General features: G+C 44.3%; 4 protein-coding genes across 12 annotated transcripts; 2 read left to right on the forward strand and 2 right to left on the reverse strand.

Annotated features, from left to right (window-relative positions):
• LOC8063001 (kinesin-like protein KIN-12C) lies at positions 627-6,540 on the forward strand. Its single transcript, XM_002464231.2, has 15 exons — positions 627-1,057; positions 1,181-1,324; positions 1,420-1,503; positions 1,595-1,720; positions 1,880-1,939; positions 2,046-2,099; positions 2,182-2,274; positions 2,980-3,075; positions 3,242-3,387; positions 3,588-3,734; positions 3,811-3,940; positions 4,018-4,947; positions 5,024-5,122; positions 5,200-5,961; positions 6,056-6,540. The coding sequence occupies exons 1-15, from the start codon at positions 797-799 to the stop codon at positions 6,302-6,304; spliced, it is 3,381 nt and encodes a 1,126-aa protein (XP_002464276.1). The 5' UTR covers positions 627-796; the 3' UTR covers positions 6,305-6,540.
• LOC8064540 lies at positions 6,694-8,506 on the reverse strand. The gene is made up of 4 exons (XM_002466825.2): positions 8,078-8,506; positions 7,841-7,969; positions 7,373-7,557; positions 6,694-7,270 (listed from the first exon to the last, which is right to left on the reverse strand). The coding sequence occupies exons 1-4, from the start codon at positions 8,348-8,350 to the stop codon at positions 6,868-6,870; spliced, it is 990 nt and encodes a 329-aa protein (XP_002466870.1). The 5' UTR covers positions 8,351-8,506; the 3' UTR covers positions 6,694-6,867.
• LOC8063002 (inositol monophosphatase 3) lies at positions 9,248-12,252 on the reverse strand. The gene is made up of 10 exons (XM_002466826.2): positions 12,054-12,252; positions 11,923-11,973; positions 11,581-11,768; positions 11,388-11,472; positions 10,958-11,012; positions 10,810-10,853; positions 10,077-10,145; positions 9,889-9,989; positions 9,744-9,800; positions 9,248-9,651 (listed from the first exon to the last, which is right to left on the reverse strand). Exons 1-10 carry the CDS (start codon positions 12,108-12,110, stop codon positions 9,555-9,557), a joined length of 804 nt encoding a protein of 267 aa, XP_002466871.2. The 5' UTR covers positions 12,111-12,252; the 3' UTR covers positions 9,248-9,554.
• On the forward strand, positions 12,459-15,051 carry LOC110431695. 9 transcript variants are annotated; one of them, XR_002449127.1, is made up of 6 exons: positions 12,469-12,878; positions 12,994-13,060; positions 13,188-13,316; positions 13,521-13,656; positions 13,728-13,922; positions 14,353-15,051. XR_002449127.1 is itself a non-coding variant. In XM_021451055.1 (5 exons), the coding sequence occupies exons 1-4, from the start codon at positions 12,598-12,600 to the stop codon at positions 13,629-13,631; spliced, it is 627 nt and encodes a 208-aa protein (XP_021306730.1). In that variant the 5' UTR covers positions 12,459-12,597; the 3' UTR covers positions 13,632-13,656; positions 14,353-15,051. The 9 variants fall into 9 exon arrangements, 1 of the variants encoding a protein (XP_021306730.1); XR_002449122.1 differs by having other exon boundaries at positions 12,470-12,924; positions 13,034-13,099; XR_002449125.1 differs by having other exon boundaries at positions 12,470-12,924; positions 13,034-13,099; positions 13,784-13,922.

The raw sequence follows: 16,475 nt of genomic DNA on the forward strand, positions 1-16,475 counted from the left end.
CACAAAATTGGCAAGTAGTTTTGCCAACTTGTTGGAGGCTGTTTTTCGTGGTTTTGGCAAAAATCCTAGTATGCCAAGTACTTTTAGCAAACTGTTGGAGTTACTCTAAAGGCACTCATAATGCAGACTGTATCATAGGTTATTTATTACCTTGAACAATATGGATTTAGAGTTTAAATAAGACTTAGAGTCTTATTTTTTCTACCTCTTTCTTCAATAAATATGCTGTCACATCAGCAAAATACCATAAATAATATGTAATTAATTATTTTTCTTCAATAATTTAATAGTAGCTAAAATAAATCCAACAGGCTAGTGAGGGAACAGGACCTACATAAATCGCGTTGAAATAAAAATCACAGATGATCTGGCCCGCCAGCTTTCCACGACGCATCCGACGCATTGGCTCTGGCCTCTAGCACGGACACACCGCTCCCCAACGGCTAGTTGCGGTCCGGTAACCCCGCGGGGCAGCGCACGACACCACACCACCCACCAGCCCACGCGCACGACCGTCCATCACGGATCAACCGGTCGGATCGAGCCGACCGCCACGCTATCGTTTTCCACCCCACGCCGCCTCCCCCGTTTCAAAAGTTTTCGAATTAAATTCCAACGGACGGGACAGTCACGCGCATCCGCCTCGCATCTCAATCTTCCAAGCAAGCGAGAAGCATCCCTCCCTCGTCCCCTCCTCCTCCTCCCTTCCCCTCTCCTCCCCGCTCTCGATCCCCTCGATTCTGCTAGCTGATCGGCGTCTCGCCGGAGTAATACGAAGCAGCAGCAGTAAGCGGCCATGGAGATGCTGCGGCGGAACCTGAAGCGGCAAGCGTCGCGCTCGCTCTCCGCCTTCGCCGGCGCCGCATCCCCGCGCGCCGTCGACCAGGAGAACCTCCACCCCAACCTCGCCTCCTCGCCGCCGGCGTCGCCCGCCAAGGGCGCATCCTCGCCGCGCCCCAAGCAACCAGCAGCTGCGGCTCCGCCGGCGGCCACCGTCGTGGAGGATCACTCCACGGCTGCTACCACCGCGCCAGCCGACGACGAGCCCTCCGTCAAGGTACCGTCTACCGTGCCATGCATCGGTTCACCCGATGCAGGTTCCTACCATGGCAATTTGAGATCTCGGAAGAGTTGCGACTTGCGAGCTTGTTTTCCTGATGTGTGTGGGGGATGCGCGCAGGTGGTGGTGAGGGTGCGGCCGACGGTGACCCGCCCGGTGGACGGCAAGGATCTGTGGTTCGTCCGCAAGACCGCCCCAGACTCAGTCGCTGTCGGCGACCGGTTCTTCCCAGTGGATGGCGTCCTCGAAGACAGGGCCTCTCAGGTATACAAGCAAAGCTTAAAACCCATTTACGCCGAGTAGCATGCCCAATCGTGCGCGAGTCTGAACGAATTCTGCCAATTGGTGATTGTTCGCAGGCCGATGCGTTCGATCTGGTAGGATTGCCCATGATCGAGAACGCTCTTGCCGGATTCAACACATCCCTCGTCTGCTATGGCCAGGTACTAACTGCTGCTAATCCAAGCAGTCCGTATCGTGTTCTCTGCTCCTCGGTTCCTGTTGCTGATGCTTGTATGTGTGCCATGCTACTAGAGTGGCACAGGAAAGACATACACCATGTGGGGCCCTCTCGGCGCCATGGTTGACAGTGGCTCTGACCATGCTGACCGGGGCGTCGTTCCTCGGGTTTTCCAGAACCTGTTCTCTCGAATCCAAAGAGTAAGGAGATTCTTCACCCGTCCTTTCATTTTTTGGTAAATTGTGAGTGATCTTGTTGACTTGACGTTGCTCCTTCACTGAGATTCTTCACCCGTCCTTTCATTTTTTGGTAAATTGTGAGTGATCTTGTTGACTTGACGTTGCTCCTTCACTGTGTAGATGCGAGAGAGTTCTCCTGACAAGCAGACGAGCTACCAATGCCGTTGCTCGTTCCTCGAGGTGTGCAGTAATTTGGTTGTTTTCAACTCAATTGTGTCTTGGAAATGGTTTCTAGAGCTGAATAAAAATAACATATAATATGATTTGCTTTTCCAACTTGTTGCAGGTACATAACGAGCAGATCAATGATCTGTTGGAACCATCTCAGCGTGACCTACAGGTAGATTATTCGACAAGAAAATTATCCTATTGCAGTTGCTATTGGTTTATGCAGATATCTCATCCAACTTCACTCTCTTTAGATAAAAGAGAATGCTGGCAATGGTATCCATGTTGAGAACTTGACTGATGAGTACGTGTCAACAGTAGAGGATATCAATCAGATCTTGATGAAGGTATAAGATTACTTCCGATTCATGTTGTTTTCTCTATGTTCCTGGACAGTGGATGCTCTGGTCCAGGCATGAACAATGAATTTGCAAGTTTATCTGACAATTGTTGCTACTGAATTCGCAAGTTGGCAATATAGAAAAGATTAAAGAACTTTCTAAATTATTGGAGTGGTTGATTTTTTTTAAAGATATATATTTATCTGGAACAGGCTTTTGATCGCTCATCATGTGTTCTAGATAAACATTTTTATGCTTCCGTCAAGGTTATAGTTGGAGAATAGAACAAATCCAATATTACGATTTCAAGTAATGATTATGTTCTTATAAGAACAAATTTCACCAATTAGAGTAACACAAAAGTTTGTCATTTAGTTTCTCTTCTATATTTTTGAACTGTAATCTTATCATCTGATCATCTCTATACTGTTGTGGAACGAAACCAATATATCACGCTGGTGTAATCAGCATGCAACACCATCCGGAATATAAAAGCTTGCTTGATATCAAGACTCGTATTTATTGTATGCACATCTCTAAAATTTCTGTAACAACAGCAGCAGCTACTGCATCAGTGTTTTGTTTACCATAGTTGTAGTGTTACTGTGGCTATTGTTGATTAGTCTGTTTTGTAAGAATGCTTCTTTTGATTAGTAGGATAGTTCTTTAGATTAGTGTTCTCATGATAACCGAGTTTATTTTCCTTTACAGGGATTGTCAAACAGAAAAGTCGGCACCACCAGTATGAACTTGAAAAGTTCCCGCTCTCATGTGATATTCACCTGCATTATTGAAGCATGGAGCAAGGTACATGCTACTTTTTTTTTTGCTAGCTCCAGGTTCTTTGTTGCATATTGTAATAACTGTCAGCCTTTCTAAATCTCAGGATTTCACCTTCATATTCTGTCTTATTATAATAAATATATAGGATGTACATCTGCTGATTTATCTTTTGGATTTGCTCTCTTCACAGGGTTCATCACATGGGTTTAGCAGTTCAAGAACAAGCAGAATTACCTTTGTTGACCTTGCTGGTCCTGACACTGATGAACTTGATGGTGCAGCAAAGCATTCCACAAAGGAGGAAAGACATCTTAAGAAGTCTCTTTCAAGGCTTGGGTATGTAAATCTGTAATTGCTTCTTTGATATATTTTTTTTGACTATCAACTTGATATTTGTCTTGATGTCCTATGGGCTCCAAATGCAATATGCCAAATTACCCTTTTTTAAAAGAAAAAAAATGTATGATTGAGATACTCCACTGTGAACAAAATATTTAGAAAATCCAAAGCCTCACACCTGCATGCTGTCATTTCAGGAAACTAGTCAACGTTCTTTCAGAAACTCCAGAGTCCCATAAGGTTGATTTACCATATGAGCAATCCCGTTTGACACATGTGCTGAAGGATACACTAGGTGGCAACTCCAGGGTTATATTTCTGTGTTCAATTTCTTCAGAGCACAGGTATTTTCTGTTCTTGTGTTCCTTTTATGCCTTTTATTACATATTCTTGTGTTGATCAGTACATTGGAAACTGCAGATGCAGATCTGGAACCTTAAGTACACTAAGATTTGGTGAGCGAGCAAAGCTAATGCCAAACAAACCTGTGATAAATGAGATATCAGAAGATGATGTTAATGGTTTGAGTGATCAGATACGTCAGTTAAAGGTATTACCTCAGAACTCAAAAGCATGTAGAAGTACCTACCATCTACACAGACTTGCTAATTATTTAATTTCTTGCAGGATGAACTCATAAGAACGAAGTCTGGGGATACTACAACTTGCAAGGCTAGATACTTCAGTGCACAAAGTGCCCGTGAAAGCTTGCATACTTTGCGAGTGAGCCTCAACCGCTCTCTTATCTTGCCTCACATAGAAGTTGATTCAGAGGAAGAAATGGATGTTGATGAAGAAGATGTGCAAGAACTGCGTGATCAAATTAGCAAGCTTCACTCTTCATCTGAAGATACCTTTGATGACTTCATGGATGCGGAGAGTGGAGATGAAAACACTCCTTGTTCTATGGGAAGAAGTGGAGAAGATGATCAAGTTATCATAGATGATTTTGATGGTCCACAACAGGAAGAGCACAAAGAAGTATCTAACAATACAAATGCTAATGAAGAGCTCGGTTCTGACAGAAAATCTAGTCTATCAATTAGTGCCTCCCCACGGTTGTCACCTATTCAGGATCCTACATTGTGCTCTTCTCCAAAGATCCACAACAAGGCAAGAAAAAGCATCACTTCACCGGGATTATCACCAAGCAAGCTTAGAGTATCTGACAGCCCAGGTGATAGAAATGTTGAAGTGTGCAGAAATAGTGCAGTTCGTTCCTCTCTACAATCAAGCAAGCTTAGTCCTACTGACTCACTGGCTGCAAGTCTCCAACGTGGTTTGCACATTATAGAGTATCATCAACAGAATCCAGCCCCACGAAAATCATTTATTGGCCTTTCATTTGACCATTTTGCGGTGAATCCTCGTCAGTCAACAGCAAAATTCAGTACAGTTGCTCAGGCTCTACCTGAGGACCAAGGAAGCAATCTTTGTTCATCCTGCAAGAAGCCAATGGACACAAATGAAAATCAGGCAGAAAATGTAAACTCAGACAAACAGATTGTGTTAGCCTTGGGGGCCACATCTAATGAATCAGCTAGCGCTTCAATTAAGGTTTGTCTTTCAAGCTATATGATTGGACTATTTTTATTTGATTCGTATCATTTACTTAACTGTTTAAATTGAGCAGGATGGCAGCATAACCAAGGAAATTGCTTCCAAGAGAGAAACTGAGCTTGAAGCTTTATGTGAAGAACAAGCAGCAAAGATCAAGGAGCTGAGCACTTTGGTATGTACTGAGATGAATCAAATATACTTCAGACAGTTATTTCCCTTTCATTTACATTTTCATCTGTTGTGTCGCAGATTGACCAATATAAGAACAGGTCAGAAGATGGCCCAGGTTCAAATGGTATGGCACCTGCAGAAGAACTAACTAGCGAAGGCATGGTTTCTGAACAATGTCATGATAGTAAGGTGTCACTTGGTGTGAGTGAGAGGGAGGCACTTCTTGCTGAAATCGAGAGTCTGAAGGAGCAACTCAAAAACCAGACTATTGTATCAACAACTGGTAGCCTTCTTGACCAGTTAAGGAACGGCAGCACAGACCAGGAGTATGAACTTGACAAAGAAAGACAGAAATGGATGGAGTCTGAGAGCAAGTGGATCTCACTCACCGAGGAGCTGAGGGTCGATCTAGAATCAAACAGGATGCATGCAGAGAAGACCGAGATGGAGCTCTGCAATGAGAAGAAGTGCACAGCAGAGCTAGATGATGCTCTTCAACGGGCGATGTACGGCCACGCCAGGATGGTTGAGCATTATGTTGAGCTCCAGGAGCTGTATAATGATCTTCTCGAGAAGCACCGCCGAGTTATGGAAGCAATCTCTGAGGTGAAGAGGGCGGCTGCCAAAGCAGGCAGGAAGGGCTGCGGGACGGCCTTTGCTGCGGCCCTTGCCGCAGAGCTTTCCACAGTGCGAATCGACCGAGAAAAGGAGAGGGGTCAGCTGAAAGAACAGAACAGAAGGCTCCGCATTCAGCTGCGAGACACCGCTGAAGCTGTTCATGCTGCTGGAGAACTGCTCGTCAGATTGAGAGAAGCTGAGGAAGCATCTACACTAGAAAAGGTCAGTTCAAACTTAAAACTCGTCATTGGTGTTCTTCTCTAGTTATCATACAAGGTGAAAGACAACTTAATTGTGTGCTTCCACTGTTTTGCAGGAAAGGACTGCTGCGTTGTTGCAAGAGAACGAGAAGCTGAAGAAGCAGCTGGAGAAGCTTAGGAAGAAGCACGAGATGGAGCTGGAGACGATGAAGGTGCACCTTGCGGAGAGCCGGCTGCCAGAGTCGGCTTTGGGTGCCTTCTACCACCACGAGAATGAGAGGACACCGGAGTACTCGTGCGATGCTCCATTGACGCACGACGACGATCAGTCTTGGCGGGCAGCCTTTGCATCTGCCTACGAGTGAATGGAGTTTCTTGATTGGATTGCTTGGGAGTTGAGACTCGTCAACTGAGCCTGGTTGACAATGGGGAAATGGGGATTTCTTGGACCTTTCTCTTTTTTTTTTCCCCTTTCTACATGACGTTTAATTATAATATGGACAAGAACATGTAACTGATTCATCTGCCATCTGTCTGGGCAAAATTTCGGTTTATACTGTAGTAAAATGTATTACAATGTATTTGTCTGAGTTTGCAGATATGTCTTGAGCCTCTGATTAAACTTGTATTGCAAATATTTCAGTTTTTCTGTTTTGTTGTGGGTAACATATTACTGCAATGGAGCTGCAGCAATCATGGATTGAAAATCTTAATAGTCAAACATAATTAGATGCTTCATGGTCAAACAATCATCTGATGCTAACTTCAACATAAGTCGCTTCATCACAACCGTTGTCAATCAATAACTAAAATTCAGATGTACAGCGACTGTTCTCAGAATGTTGCTTCCAAGGGCTAAAAGCCTATTTGATGTAATTCACTCGAAAAACTTGCTAAAGCTAGAGGAACGACAAATGAGGTCCTGTGATCAGCTTGCAGCGTACGAAGTCCTGTGCTGCTTCAACTGTGGTGATATTTGGTAATTTCTTTGGTCAGCAGGAACATTGTAGAACTCTGCAAGGTACTCCAAAGCTTCATGATTCCCATCACAGACCTTCCAAAGTGACTCCACTTCCCCCGGAGCAACCGTGCCCCACTCCTGGCAGTCATTCAGAAAGTCCAGCAGCTTGGAGTAATAAGAATCGTAGTTGAGGAGCAAGAACGGGACCGGGAGCGCTGATCCAATCCTCTCTAGTTGAATCAGCGCCATGATCTCAAACAACTCGTCCAGCGTCCCGACCCCTCCTGGCAGTGCAACCACGGCGGTTCTGTCGGTAGGGCTGCTCCGCACCGCAGCATCCACAAGGCCATGCTTCCTCGCTGAGAAGAACCTGAAAATTCAGCTTAGCCCACAGCGATCGCCATGCCCCATAAGTTGCGCATCCACTAGGTGAATCTTATTTTTGCATCCTCAGAAAAAAAAATTCAGGTACCTGCATGTGAGGTAGGTCTCTGGTGGCAGGTAAGGATGGAAGCCTGAGCTTGTCCATTCACCTGCCTCCTTTGCAATCTTCAAGCCGCCGACCGGCTTGCCCGCCTCAAGGGCGCCTTGGATGGCAGCATCCATCAGCCCAGGGCCAGCTCCGGTCCATGTGGTGCAGTCGAGCAGCCGAGCTATCTGTTGATGCGCAGTCAGCTAGCTGAGCAAATGCAGAAAGATATGGTGCACAATGGCAATGGCGCGGCTCTGATATCTACACTCTACAGCTACTTCCAGTGGAAATGTCGAATTCGATTTAATGGCTCATGTCTGAATAGATTGTTTACGGCGTTCTTCTAACAGTCTAACTCTTGAAGGAACTATGTTAGTTAGGCCAACAATATGCCTGCACTGCACTGCCTGCTGAAACTAGCAACATGTTGTGAATGCTAGTGGATTGCTAATAGTAAGTACTGCTTGCCTCTCTGGCGAGCTCGGTGGTTTGGAGGAAGTGCGGGTGCGTGGGCGGGACCCTGGAGGAGCCGAGGTAGACGGCGCCCCTGCCGAGGCGGCGGACGAGGTCGAAGCACCGCGCCATCTCCTCCCTCACCTGCACAGGCAAACCAGGAGGGCAAGAGTGAGTCCACGGAGCTGGGATTGGCAGCCAGGAACGACGAGCGAGAGACGGGCCGCGGATAGCTAGCAAAGGGGTCGTCACCTCGCGGGGGCTGCTCCTCGTAGGACCCAAGGCCGAGCCAGCTTCTGCCTCCGCCTCGAGCTCTCCCAGCTGCCGCCGCCGCTGGTCGCCGGACGCCGCGGCGATGGCGCCGCGGGGACGGGCTCCCCAGCCTCCGCAGAGGCTAAGCGAGGCCGGCCGGGGCGAACGCGGGCGCCAACAATAAGGAAGGGTGCGGCGGTGGATGTTCCTGAACCCGAGGGCGGGACCGAATTCAGCCCCAACCGAGCTCGCCGCCGCCGCTTCCATGGACATGGATGGTGAATTGGTGAGTGTCCTTGCCTTGGATACCTCAGTCCAGGCTCCAGAGTCCAGACAGCAGGCAGTGCTATGCGCGGCTTGCTGATTGCTGCCCAATGGCCCAATGGCGGCACATTGGCACGTTGCTGCCCAAATGGCCCAATGGCGGCAGCACACTGCCAAATCGACTGCGAATATCGAATTTTAGGTGTAGGTGTAGTGGCGCATCAAGGCCTGGTTTAGTTCCCAAAAAATTTTGCAAAATTTTTCAGATTCCCCGTCACATCGAATCTTTAGACACATGCATGAAGTATTAAATATAGACAAAAATAAAAACTAATTGCACAGTTTGGTCGAAATTGACGAGACGAATCTTTTGAGCCTAGTTAGTCCATGATTGGACAATATTTGTCAAATACAAACGAAAAAGCTACAATGTCGATTTTGCAAAATATTTTGGAACTAAACAAGGCCCAAGATAACTTCGGCCCATTGCTATGGTGCCAAACTCAAAGCGAACAAACACTCCACTACCTTCGTCAAGAAGAATATTCCACAAGACAGCCTTGGAGTTTATGAAGAATATTCTACAAGGCAACCTTGGAGTTTATGAGCAAATCTTTCAGGAGATCAACGCGAGGAAGGCAGCCTTCAGGCAAAACTTTCAAGAGAACAACGCGAGGGAGTCCAATATCGATGCTCATAAGTCATAACATCGCTCGTAACGCTATCCATGCTAACGTCGCCAGCATGTTTGATTTTCGAGTCCCCAAGATGGTGTATGTAACTCTTACAGCTCTTCTATATCAAATAAAGGAGAGTGGTGTTGCTTAAAAAAAAAGGGCACTCCACTGCCTAAAATATGCAACCGCAATTGTTTGCAGCGTAGCAACCGTATTATCAACAAATGCATAAAGATAAACAGTAATTTGATATATGTTCTCCAGAATACCCGTTTTTCCCTTCCAGCACATTAAATTGGGCAAAACCCCTTGCATCCAAACATATGATATATAAAGTTGGGCCCGTTGCTTCAACCTATGCATCCCCATGTAATCACAAAAACTCAATAAAATGTTTTGCATCCAACATAGTTGTGCAAGACAGTGTTCCTTGTGTATTACATGGAAATTTTTTGCCGAAAAATATTGTTAACCACCATGCAGCAAAGGCAATCTTATTGTCTTATTCTGCTCCAGGAATAATGGTAGCATTTGTTTCAATTGGTGTCCCCCAGTTCCTTGACAAACTTATCCTTCAGCAAGCTGTTTGATCCCGCCATTCTTCGCGACATCAAATCAAACTCTCCACCGCTTCTGCCAATCAGAAGAAATAAAGTCACAGACATTCAGAGACACTCAATCAAATTGTGGTCACAAAAGCTTTTTGGCCAAACTCGCTGACTTACGGGTCAAAAACAAGGCCCCCAGCTTCCTGAAGAATTACAGCTCCAGCAGCAACATCCCTGGAGGAAAATTAGCTATTTGAGATGAACACATGCACTTTGGTATTTTTTTGTTCAAACCACTGTTATTAATTTGGTTGAACCGTACCAGGGGCCACCAAATCCCATCTCATAACACAAATCAAGTCTACCACAGGCAACTCCACACATGTTTAACGCCAATGAGCCACACATCCGTATGGATCGAATCTGGAAAAAAGGAACTGCGGTTAGGAATATTGATATGTTAAACTGTATTTATATTCGAGGCAACTGATGTTACTTCACAGAATTTACCTTGTATAGTAGCTTGTTGATTCTGTTGGTTGTATCATCCAAAGTGGCCTTGTCTCTTTTGGTTCCAACCTGATCAATCAGTATAATTATCAGTTCAGTATTTCCAGTAGGTTCTTTTGAGTAAGAGGTTCTAAGATGTAAATTGCCACCACAGTCAAGAAGATGTACTACATGCAGTTACACAGGAGCATTTGCCATTCAAGCCAAAAATCAAGTCACAGCTATCAAGGTATTCAAGAATGTCAGGAGACAAAATAAAAGGATTATACAAGAGGTCCTAGGATGTACATTGTCATCCACAGTTTACAAGATGCATTACATGGGAGCACTGCCCTCCAAACCAAAATCAAGTCACAGCTATCAAAATAAAGCATGCCACGTGAAGATATGGAAAAAAAAAGTATGCCAGGTGATGAAATAAAAGAGCATACAAGAATTAACTTTCTTCAATATGCATTTCTTATCCATGTAACATGTTTGCACCCGGCTAGTTAGTCCTCTAATTCAATCTTTTAGAAGGATGTTTGACTAAAATCAGGAAACAAATGCAGGTTGCGCGCCCAATTATTTAGATAATAGTTCCTACTGATTTTCTTTTCAAACTAGATTGTTATGAGATTATTGAAATTTTAAGAGGAAGAAGCAGCAATAGAGTTCCTGCATATACTATCATCCTCTAGTGAAAACAAACTTGACTGCATGGTTTAATTTAATTCTTGAGAGCACCAGTTACCTCTGTTACCAGAAGAGCCTTCACTAACTCATCTTGAGATGATGCTGCATAAGAAAGATGCACATATTCAAACTAGCATTAGCAGCTTGAGGAGAAAAGTGTGCAGGGAGCAACCTGTTCAAATGATTGTCGCTAAATCAGGGTATACCTTTAATTGGAGAGCCATTCAGGAAAGCCCCTTTTCCACGGACCGCCGTGAAAAGCTAAACGGAACAAGCAGCTTGAGATTAGACTAATACCTTTACAAAATTCAGTGGCAAAATATATCAGACAATTAGAATTAGGGGACAGATTATATAGCGTTCTTCCACTCAATGCAACACCACATATGTGAACATTATGCTGCATGCTGAATCATTTAATACCTCATTCATGATGGGATAAATGGAAAATGCAGCTTGAGATTAGACTAACATCTTTACAAAATTCAGTAGCAAAATATATCAGACAGAATTAGGGGACAGATTATATAGCTTACTCCCACTCATTGCAACACTAAATATGTGAACATTATGTTGGATTCTGAATCAACACTACATATGTGAACATTATGCTGGATTCTGAATCACTTATAATACCTCGTTCATGATGGGGTTGAAGACGACACCGACAGTGGGAATTTTCCCAATGGTGAGGCCAATCGAGACGCATACAAATGGGAAACTGCAATGCAAGAGACCCGCACAATATTGGGATGAGAAGAGGAAACATAATTAGAGGGCAGATTTGAACAAAAAAAAAAGTGCAGTGCAGGGTAGGACGCCATTGTACCCATGGACAAAATTAGTGGTCCCGTCGAGGGGGTCGACGATCCAGGTGGGGTCGTCGGTGAGGTCGGCGGTGGCCCCGAGCGCCGCGGACGTCTCCTCCCCGATGAACTTGTGGTCCGGGAAGTGCTTCCGTAGGTGGTCGAAGACTAGGTCCTCGCAGGCCTTGTCCGTCTCCGTCACCAAATCCACCTGTCACCGGCGAGCAATGTGCGCAGCAGCGTGAGTACCAAAATCCCAATCCAATCGATGGGACGCAACCGCAATGGTGTGGCGCATGCATCAACACCGACATGGGGAACCAAAATCCCCAGATGGATGAGTGCGAAGGAGACGGAGAGCATACCTGGCCCTTGTGCTCGACGTTCTTGGTCTGGTAAAATCCCTTGCGAATAACCTGCTCAGGAAATCAGCAAACCAGTGAGGAGACGAGCCCATAAGAAGGGCCAGAAAAGGCAGAGATTGCAGGAGAAGAACCTCGCCGGCGCTTTTGGCGGCTTCCACCGCCACGGTGAGGAACTGCTCCTCCGACATGCCGTGCTCCGATCTCTCGCGCCCGTGACCGTGATCTTGGTTCGCCCGCTACGGCCAGCACCCAGCAGCAATTCTGGCCTCTCGCTTCAGCCTTCCTCCTGGTCCTGGGTAGTATAGACTTCGGTTGGGCCGTATCACAATTCCTTCGCGATCTGGCAGTCGTAGGATATTAGGCTAAACGTAAAGTAATTGATTTTTTTTAGTAAATCTATCCCTAATAATAAAAAGGCCTTTTTCGTCTGGACCGTTTTTCGTCTGGCCCATTTTACCAACCAACTATCCCACTCGTTGTATTTTGGCCCATTCTTCCGGCACGGCCTGCTCGCGGCGCAGCTTGCCTCTCCCTCGCGTGGACGACTGGCCTTCATGCCCTCTCTGTTTCCCTCCCCCTCGTGTGGATGTTGTTTTCTGTCAAAAAAAGAAAAAAAAAAGTTTTGCGTCGCCGGTCGCCGCCGCCACCACTGGACGCCGCCTACGCGGACGCCGGATGGAAGGTAGCGAAGGCCACCGAGACGCATCGTCGTCACGGCTGCGGCCACGTGCGCTCGCTGCCACCCGCTCGCCCACTCTGGTTCTCTGTCTCATCGCCCTCGCTCGCCGCTTCAACGCCGCAAACGCCGCAGGCCATGACCACGCCGTGACCACTAGCAATCCTCAGCGTGTTGTGCATTGGCTACGCAGACGCCAAGGCTATCGAGGCACAGGGACGTCGGAACAGACTCGGAGTCGGGCGGAGCGGCGCAGACCGACGCGATTTTGTCTGAACAGGTCTTAATTGGAATTGGATTGAAAAAAAAAATAAATCAAATGCAAGGTATGTTTGACCTCAAATCCAAGTTCGACACGAATTTCATCTGCTTTTTTGGCTTCTTATATATTACAGATTTGGTTGGGTTATCCTCATAAATTTCCTCGACGTGCAGGAGAATTTTCTGATTTCACTGGGCAAAGTACAAACCTATATCCTTGAATCTCGAATTCAAATCCAAGTTCGACACGAATTTCATCTGCTTTTTTGGCTTCTTTATATACTACAGATTTGGTTGGGTTATCCTCATAAATTTCCTCGACGTGCAGGAGAATTTCCTGATTTCACTGAGCAAAGTACAAAACTATATCCTTGAATCTCGAATTCTGCTCTCGATGAGAAGAGCAAGTACAACTCTGAACAAGAACCAAAGATTCGTTGTACACACGATCAACAAGGTTAGCTTGCTCACTAATTGTTCTTATTTAATCATTGTACATATTTTTGTTCGATGGATTGTTGTGAAAGGACCTTCAGATTAGATCATATATTGATTCGATTGTTGTGAAAGGAACTTCGTCAGTTCCAGATGCAATGTGCTTGTTACAGTAGGACATAGAGCTTATTGTTTAATGTGCAGATCCTTTTTTTTTGTCTTACAGAATATGGATTCTTTCAATATTAAATCAGACAATGGTGATACTTTAGAGGACCAACCTTTAAAGAGACTTAAATGTTCAGAGCTGATGGATTCTGAGTTTGACAAAATGTGAATGTGAATTTCCTATCTCGAACAAGGTATGGTTCCTATTGCTATTACTCCAGTTTTTTTTTTCATATGTTATTTCTTCCTCTTCTTTAAACTGCAGTCTGAAGAAAAGTAACGCCACTGATTCTTATGTTACTCACGTACTGACAAGAGTAGCACTAGGGGTTACTTGAATATTGGTACTCACCAGTCTTGATACGGAGAAGAGTACTGCTGAGGAATATTAAACATAGCTGCATATATTGAAGCATTATCTCCTTCCTATCGGTGTAAAAAACAAAGGTCATCAAGACTGGTGAGCAAATAATCTTGTTGATAAAATGTTTGCAGATTTTGTTTCTTCACATAATCACATCACAATAAATTGGGAGTTTTTATATCACCCAGTAGGCCTGTTTTTAGAACATTGCCGCGTTGATTCAACTTTTATAGTAGCCGCATTGTTCATTGTATTTTTAGAGGTTGGGATTGTAGTCAGAACATTATCAACACTTTATAAGGAAGTTTGAAATTAGATACTCTGTACAAATATTTTTGCCAACAAGCGACGTGGTGAGGTGGACATGTAAACAAGATGTACTTATTGATTCATGAGCTCCCTGATTCGATCTGAATATAGATAACATGTACTGCAACTATTAGCTGAATAATTTTTAGGATTGAACCTTTTGTTTCGGGTTTAAAGAAATATATCTCTTAGGTGCTGAACTTACTCTTCCACACAGGTACAAGAAATTTTTAGACCCAACACCACCCCTGCACGTGCCTTTGGACCAAGGGTCGGGCCCTTCATGCACCGTCACCAGAAGCTCGCTTCCTAAGTAGTGGAGCAGGTGAACGGGGCAAGGTGGATGGCCAGGATAATTTCACAAGGCGAGAAATCCACGATCCACATGTGCAAGGGGTGGGCGGAGGAGGTTCCCCTTTCTCCCTCAGAACTGGAATAGGAATGGCCCTGTAAGAAGTTGATTGTTGGATTAACAGTGTTCATTCTCCTGACCTTGATGAAGTGTGATATTGGTACGCAAAGTACAGTTACGCATGTCATATGAGAATTGCATTTTGCATTGACATTCATTTTCCTGCTATTCCAGTTTTATTATGGATGCTATACTGCTTTTATGAAGTGTGATATTGGTTTTGATTTAACAGTTCATTCAGGTTTTTTTTAACTGTTAGATCTCTTATGCATAAACCATGTTATTAAGGTGTCTGGTACATCTTTAGATGCCTGTGATATATGTGAAGAACATTTACTCTAGAATTAAGCATAACTGAGTGCATATTCTTTTCAGAAGATTAGCTTTCTATTGTTCCTATAAATTATTAGTACTCTTTTTCAGTTATGCAGGATGATAACCTGCCCCCTTTTTCGGTGATATGTATTGGACTCGAATATATAAATTATTTATTTAGTTCATCTTTTTTAGTTATGTTGATGATATCCTTCAGCCCACAATTCTCAAGATCCCTTGCACCCCACACACGCACATCCACTGTCCCGATCCCGACGCGCAGGACGATGAGGCCTGGCGTGCTCCTTGCCCTCGACACACTCAGGAGCTAATTAAGTTTGTGAATTGTGCTCGACTCCCTCGCGTGCTCAAGCGACCTGCGCTTGCACTCATTCTAGCCGGAGTGCTACCGTCGTAGCGTTGGCCGAGTAGGCGCTGGCCACCTCAGGCTCGTCCTCGCCTCCATTGCACGGGAAGGCACTAGCAAAAGCTTGGACTCATTCAGTTACCTTGACTGCAAGGAGGAGCAATGGTCATGCAACGTGGATGACACAAACAAGCCGAAGGTCTCCATCTGGTGCCACCACACAATCAGCTTCCATGACATGGGGATGAGGTCTCAAGGAAGATGTCTACCCCCATCCATTTTCATGGATGCTGCTAATACGAACATTTAATTATTGAGCATATCAAATCCCGTTGCAACGCACGGGCACTTTTGCTAGTTCTACATATAAGTTAACCTCTATTAGCTTTTGTTATATATCATAATTAGTTAATATTTAGACCTTCAATTTAGTATCCAAAATATGGACTAAATTGTCTGAGACTGTTCTACAAAAACCTAGAGTTCACTTTTTTATATTAAATAGAGTACGTGGAGTTGAAACCGTTTAGCTAAAAAATATGAAGTGAAGCTAAAAACATAGAGCAACAATCTCAAACACCCCTAACTAACTATTAGCTATGTTGTTATCTGAAACAGCTAAACTATTTCTTCTGTATTAAGTTAGGACATTTTATTTTTTCTAAATACATTGCTTCTACTATAGTGTAACTAAGTACATTGTAAAAAAATAGGTATCTAAAGAAATCAAATTTAAAATGAAGGGGAGTGATAACTAACTATTAACTAGATAATAGGTAAGCAAAGACATTAGCAAACTTATTACTAAGGATCTAAACGTATCCTCATCTAGTTAACTATTAACTCTGTTAGCGGGAAAAATGGCTAATAATTATTTGTTAGTAGGATGGTAGGTAAGACATTAGTTGACTTATTAGTTGACGACAATATTAACTATGTTAGCTGGAAAAAACTAACTAATAATTAATTTTAAGTTGGGTGACAGATAAGATATTAGCTGGCTTGTTAGTTACAAATTAAATATGATTCATCTAATTGTTAGGGTCTTTAGTTCCATGGGACTAAAGTTTAGTCTTTCCATTTTAATCCCTTTTATAATCCCTAAATTGTCAAACAAAGTGACTAACACACAGGGACTATATGGTTAGTTCTTCACTCCCTTAGGATGACTAAAGGGGACTAAAGGCCTAAAAGGATAGCCCTTTGCCCCTCATTATTGATAGGAAAGTTTTGGTCTTTTTTTCAT

Source organism: Sorghum bicolor, chromosome 1 (assembly GCF_000003195.3).
Source record: "Sorghum bicolor cultivar BTx623 chromosome 1, Sorghum_bicolor_NCBIv3, whole genome shotgun sequence".
In the NCBI taxonomy this organism is placed as follows: Eukaryota; Viridiplantae; Streptophyta; class Magnoliopsida; order Poales; family Poaceae; genus Sorghum; species Sorghum bicolor.

Bases quoted from the DNA above. Each gene is read 5' to 3' on its own strand.
- LOC8063001 (XM_002464231.2), top strand. From the start codon at position 797: ATGGAGATGCTGCGGCGGAACCTGAAGCGGCAAGCGTCGCGCTCGCTC. The intron at 5,123-5,199 runs GTATGTACTGAG...GTTGTGTCGCAG, and splicing joins TCAAGGAGCTGAGCACTTTG to ATTGACCAATATAAGAACAG. The intron at 5,962-6,055 runs GTCAGTTCAAAC...ACTGTTTTGCAG, and splicing joins AAGCATCTACACTAGAAAAG to GAAAGGACTGCTGCGTTGTT.
- LOC8064540 (XM_002466825.2), bottom strand. From the start codon at position 8,350: ATGTCCATGGAAGCGGCGGCGGCGAGCTCGGTTGGGGCTGAATTCGGT. The intron at 7,970-8,077 runs GTGACGACCCCT...TTGCCTGTGCAG, and splicing joins CGAGGAGCAGCCCCCGCGAG to GTGAGGGAGGAGATGGCGCG. The intron at 7,271-7,372 runs GTACCTGAATTT...CTGAATTTTCAG, and splicing joins GAGACCTACCTCACATGCAG to GTTCTTCTCAGCGAGGAAGC.
- LOC8063002 (XM_002466826.2), bottom strand. From the start codon at position 12,110: ATGTCGGAGGAGCAGTTCCTCACCGTGGCGGTGGAAGCCGCCAAAAGC. The intron at 11,769-11,922 runs GTATGCTCTCCG...CGCCGGTGACAG, and splicing joins ACGTCGAGCACAAGGGCCAG to GTGGATTTGGTGACGGAGAC. The intron at 10,854-10,957 runs GTATACCCTGAT...TTTCTTATGCAG, and splicing joins GAATGGCTCTCCAATTAAAG to CATCATCTCAAGATGAGTTA.
- LOC110431695 (XM_021451055.1), top strand. From the start codon at position 12,598: ATGGAAGGTAGCGAAGGCCACCGAGACGCATCGTCGTCACGGCTGCGG. The intron at 13,100-13,187 runs GTTCGACACGAA...CTCGACGTGCAG, and splicing joins AATCTCGAATTCAAATCCAA to GAGAATTTCCTGATTTCACT. The intron at 13,317-13,520 runs GTTAGCTTGCTC...TTTGTCTTACAG, and splicing joins TTGTACACACGATCAACAAG to AATATGGATTCTTTCAATAT.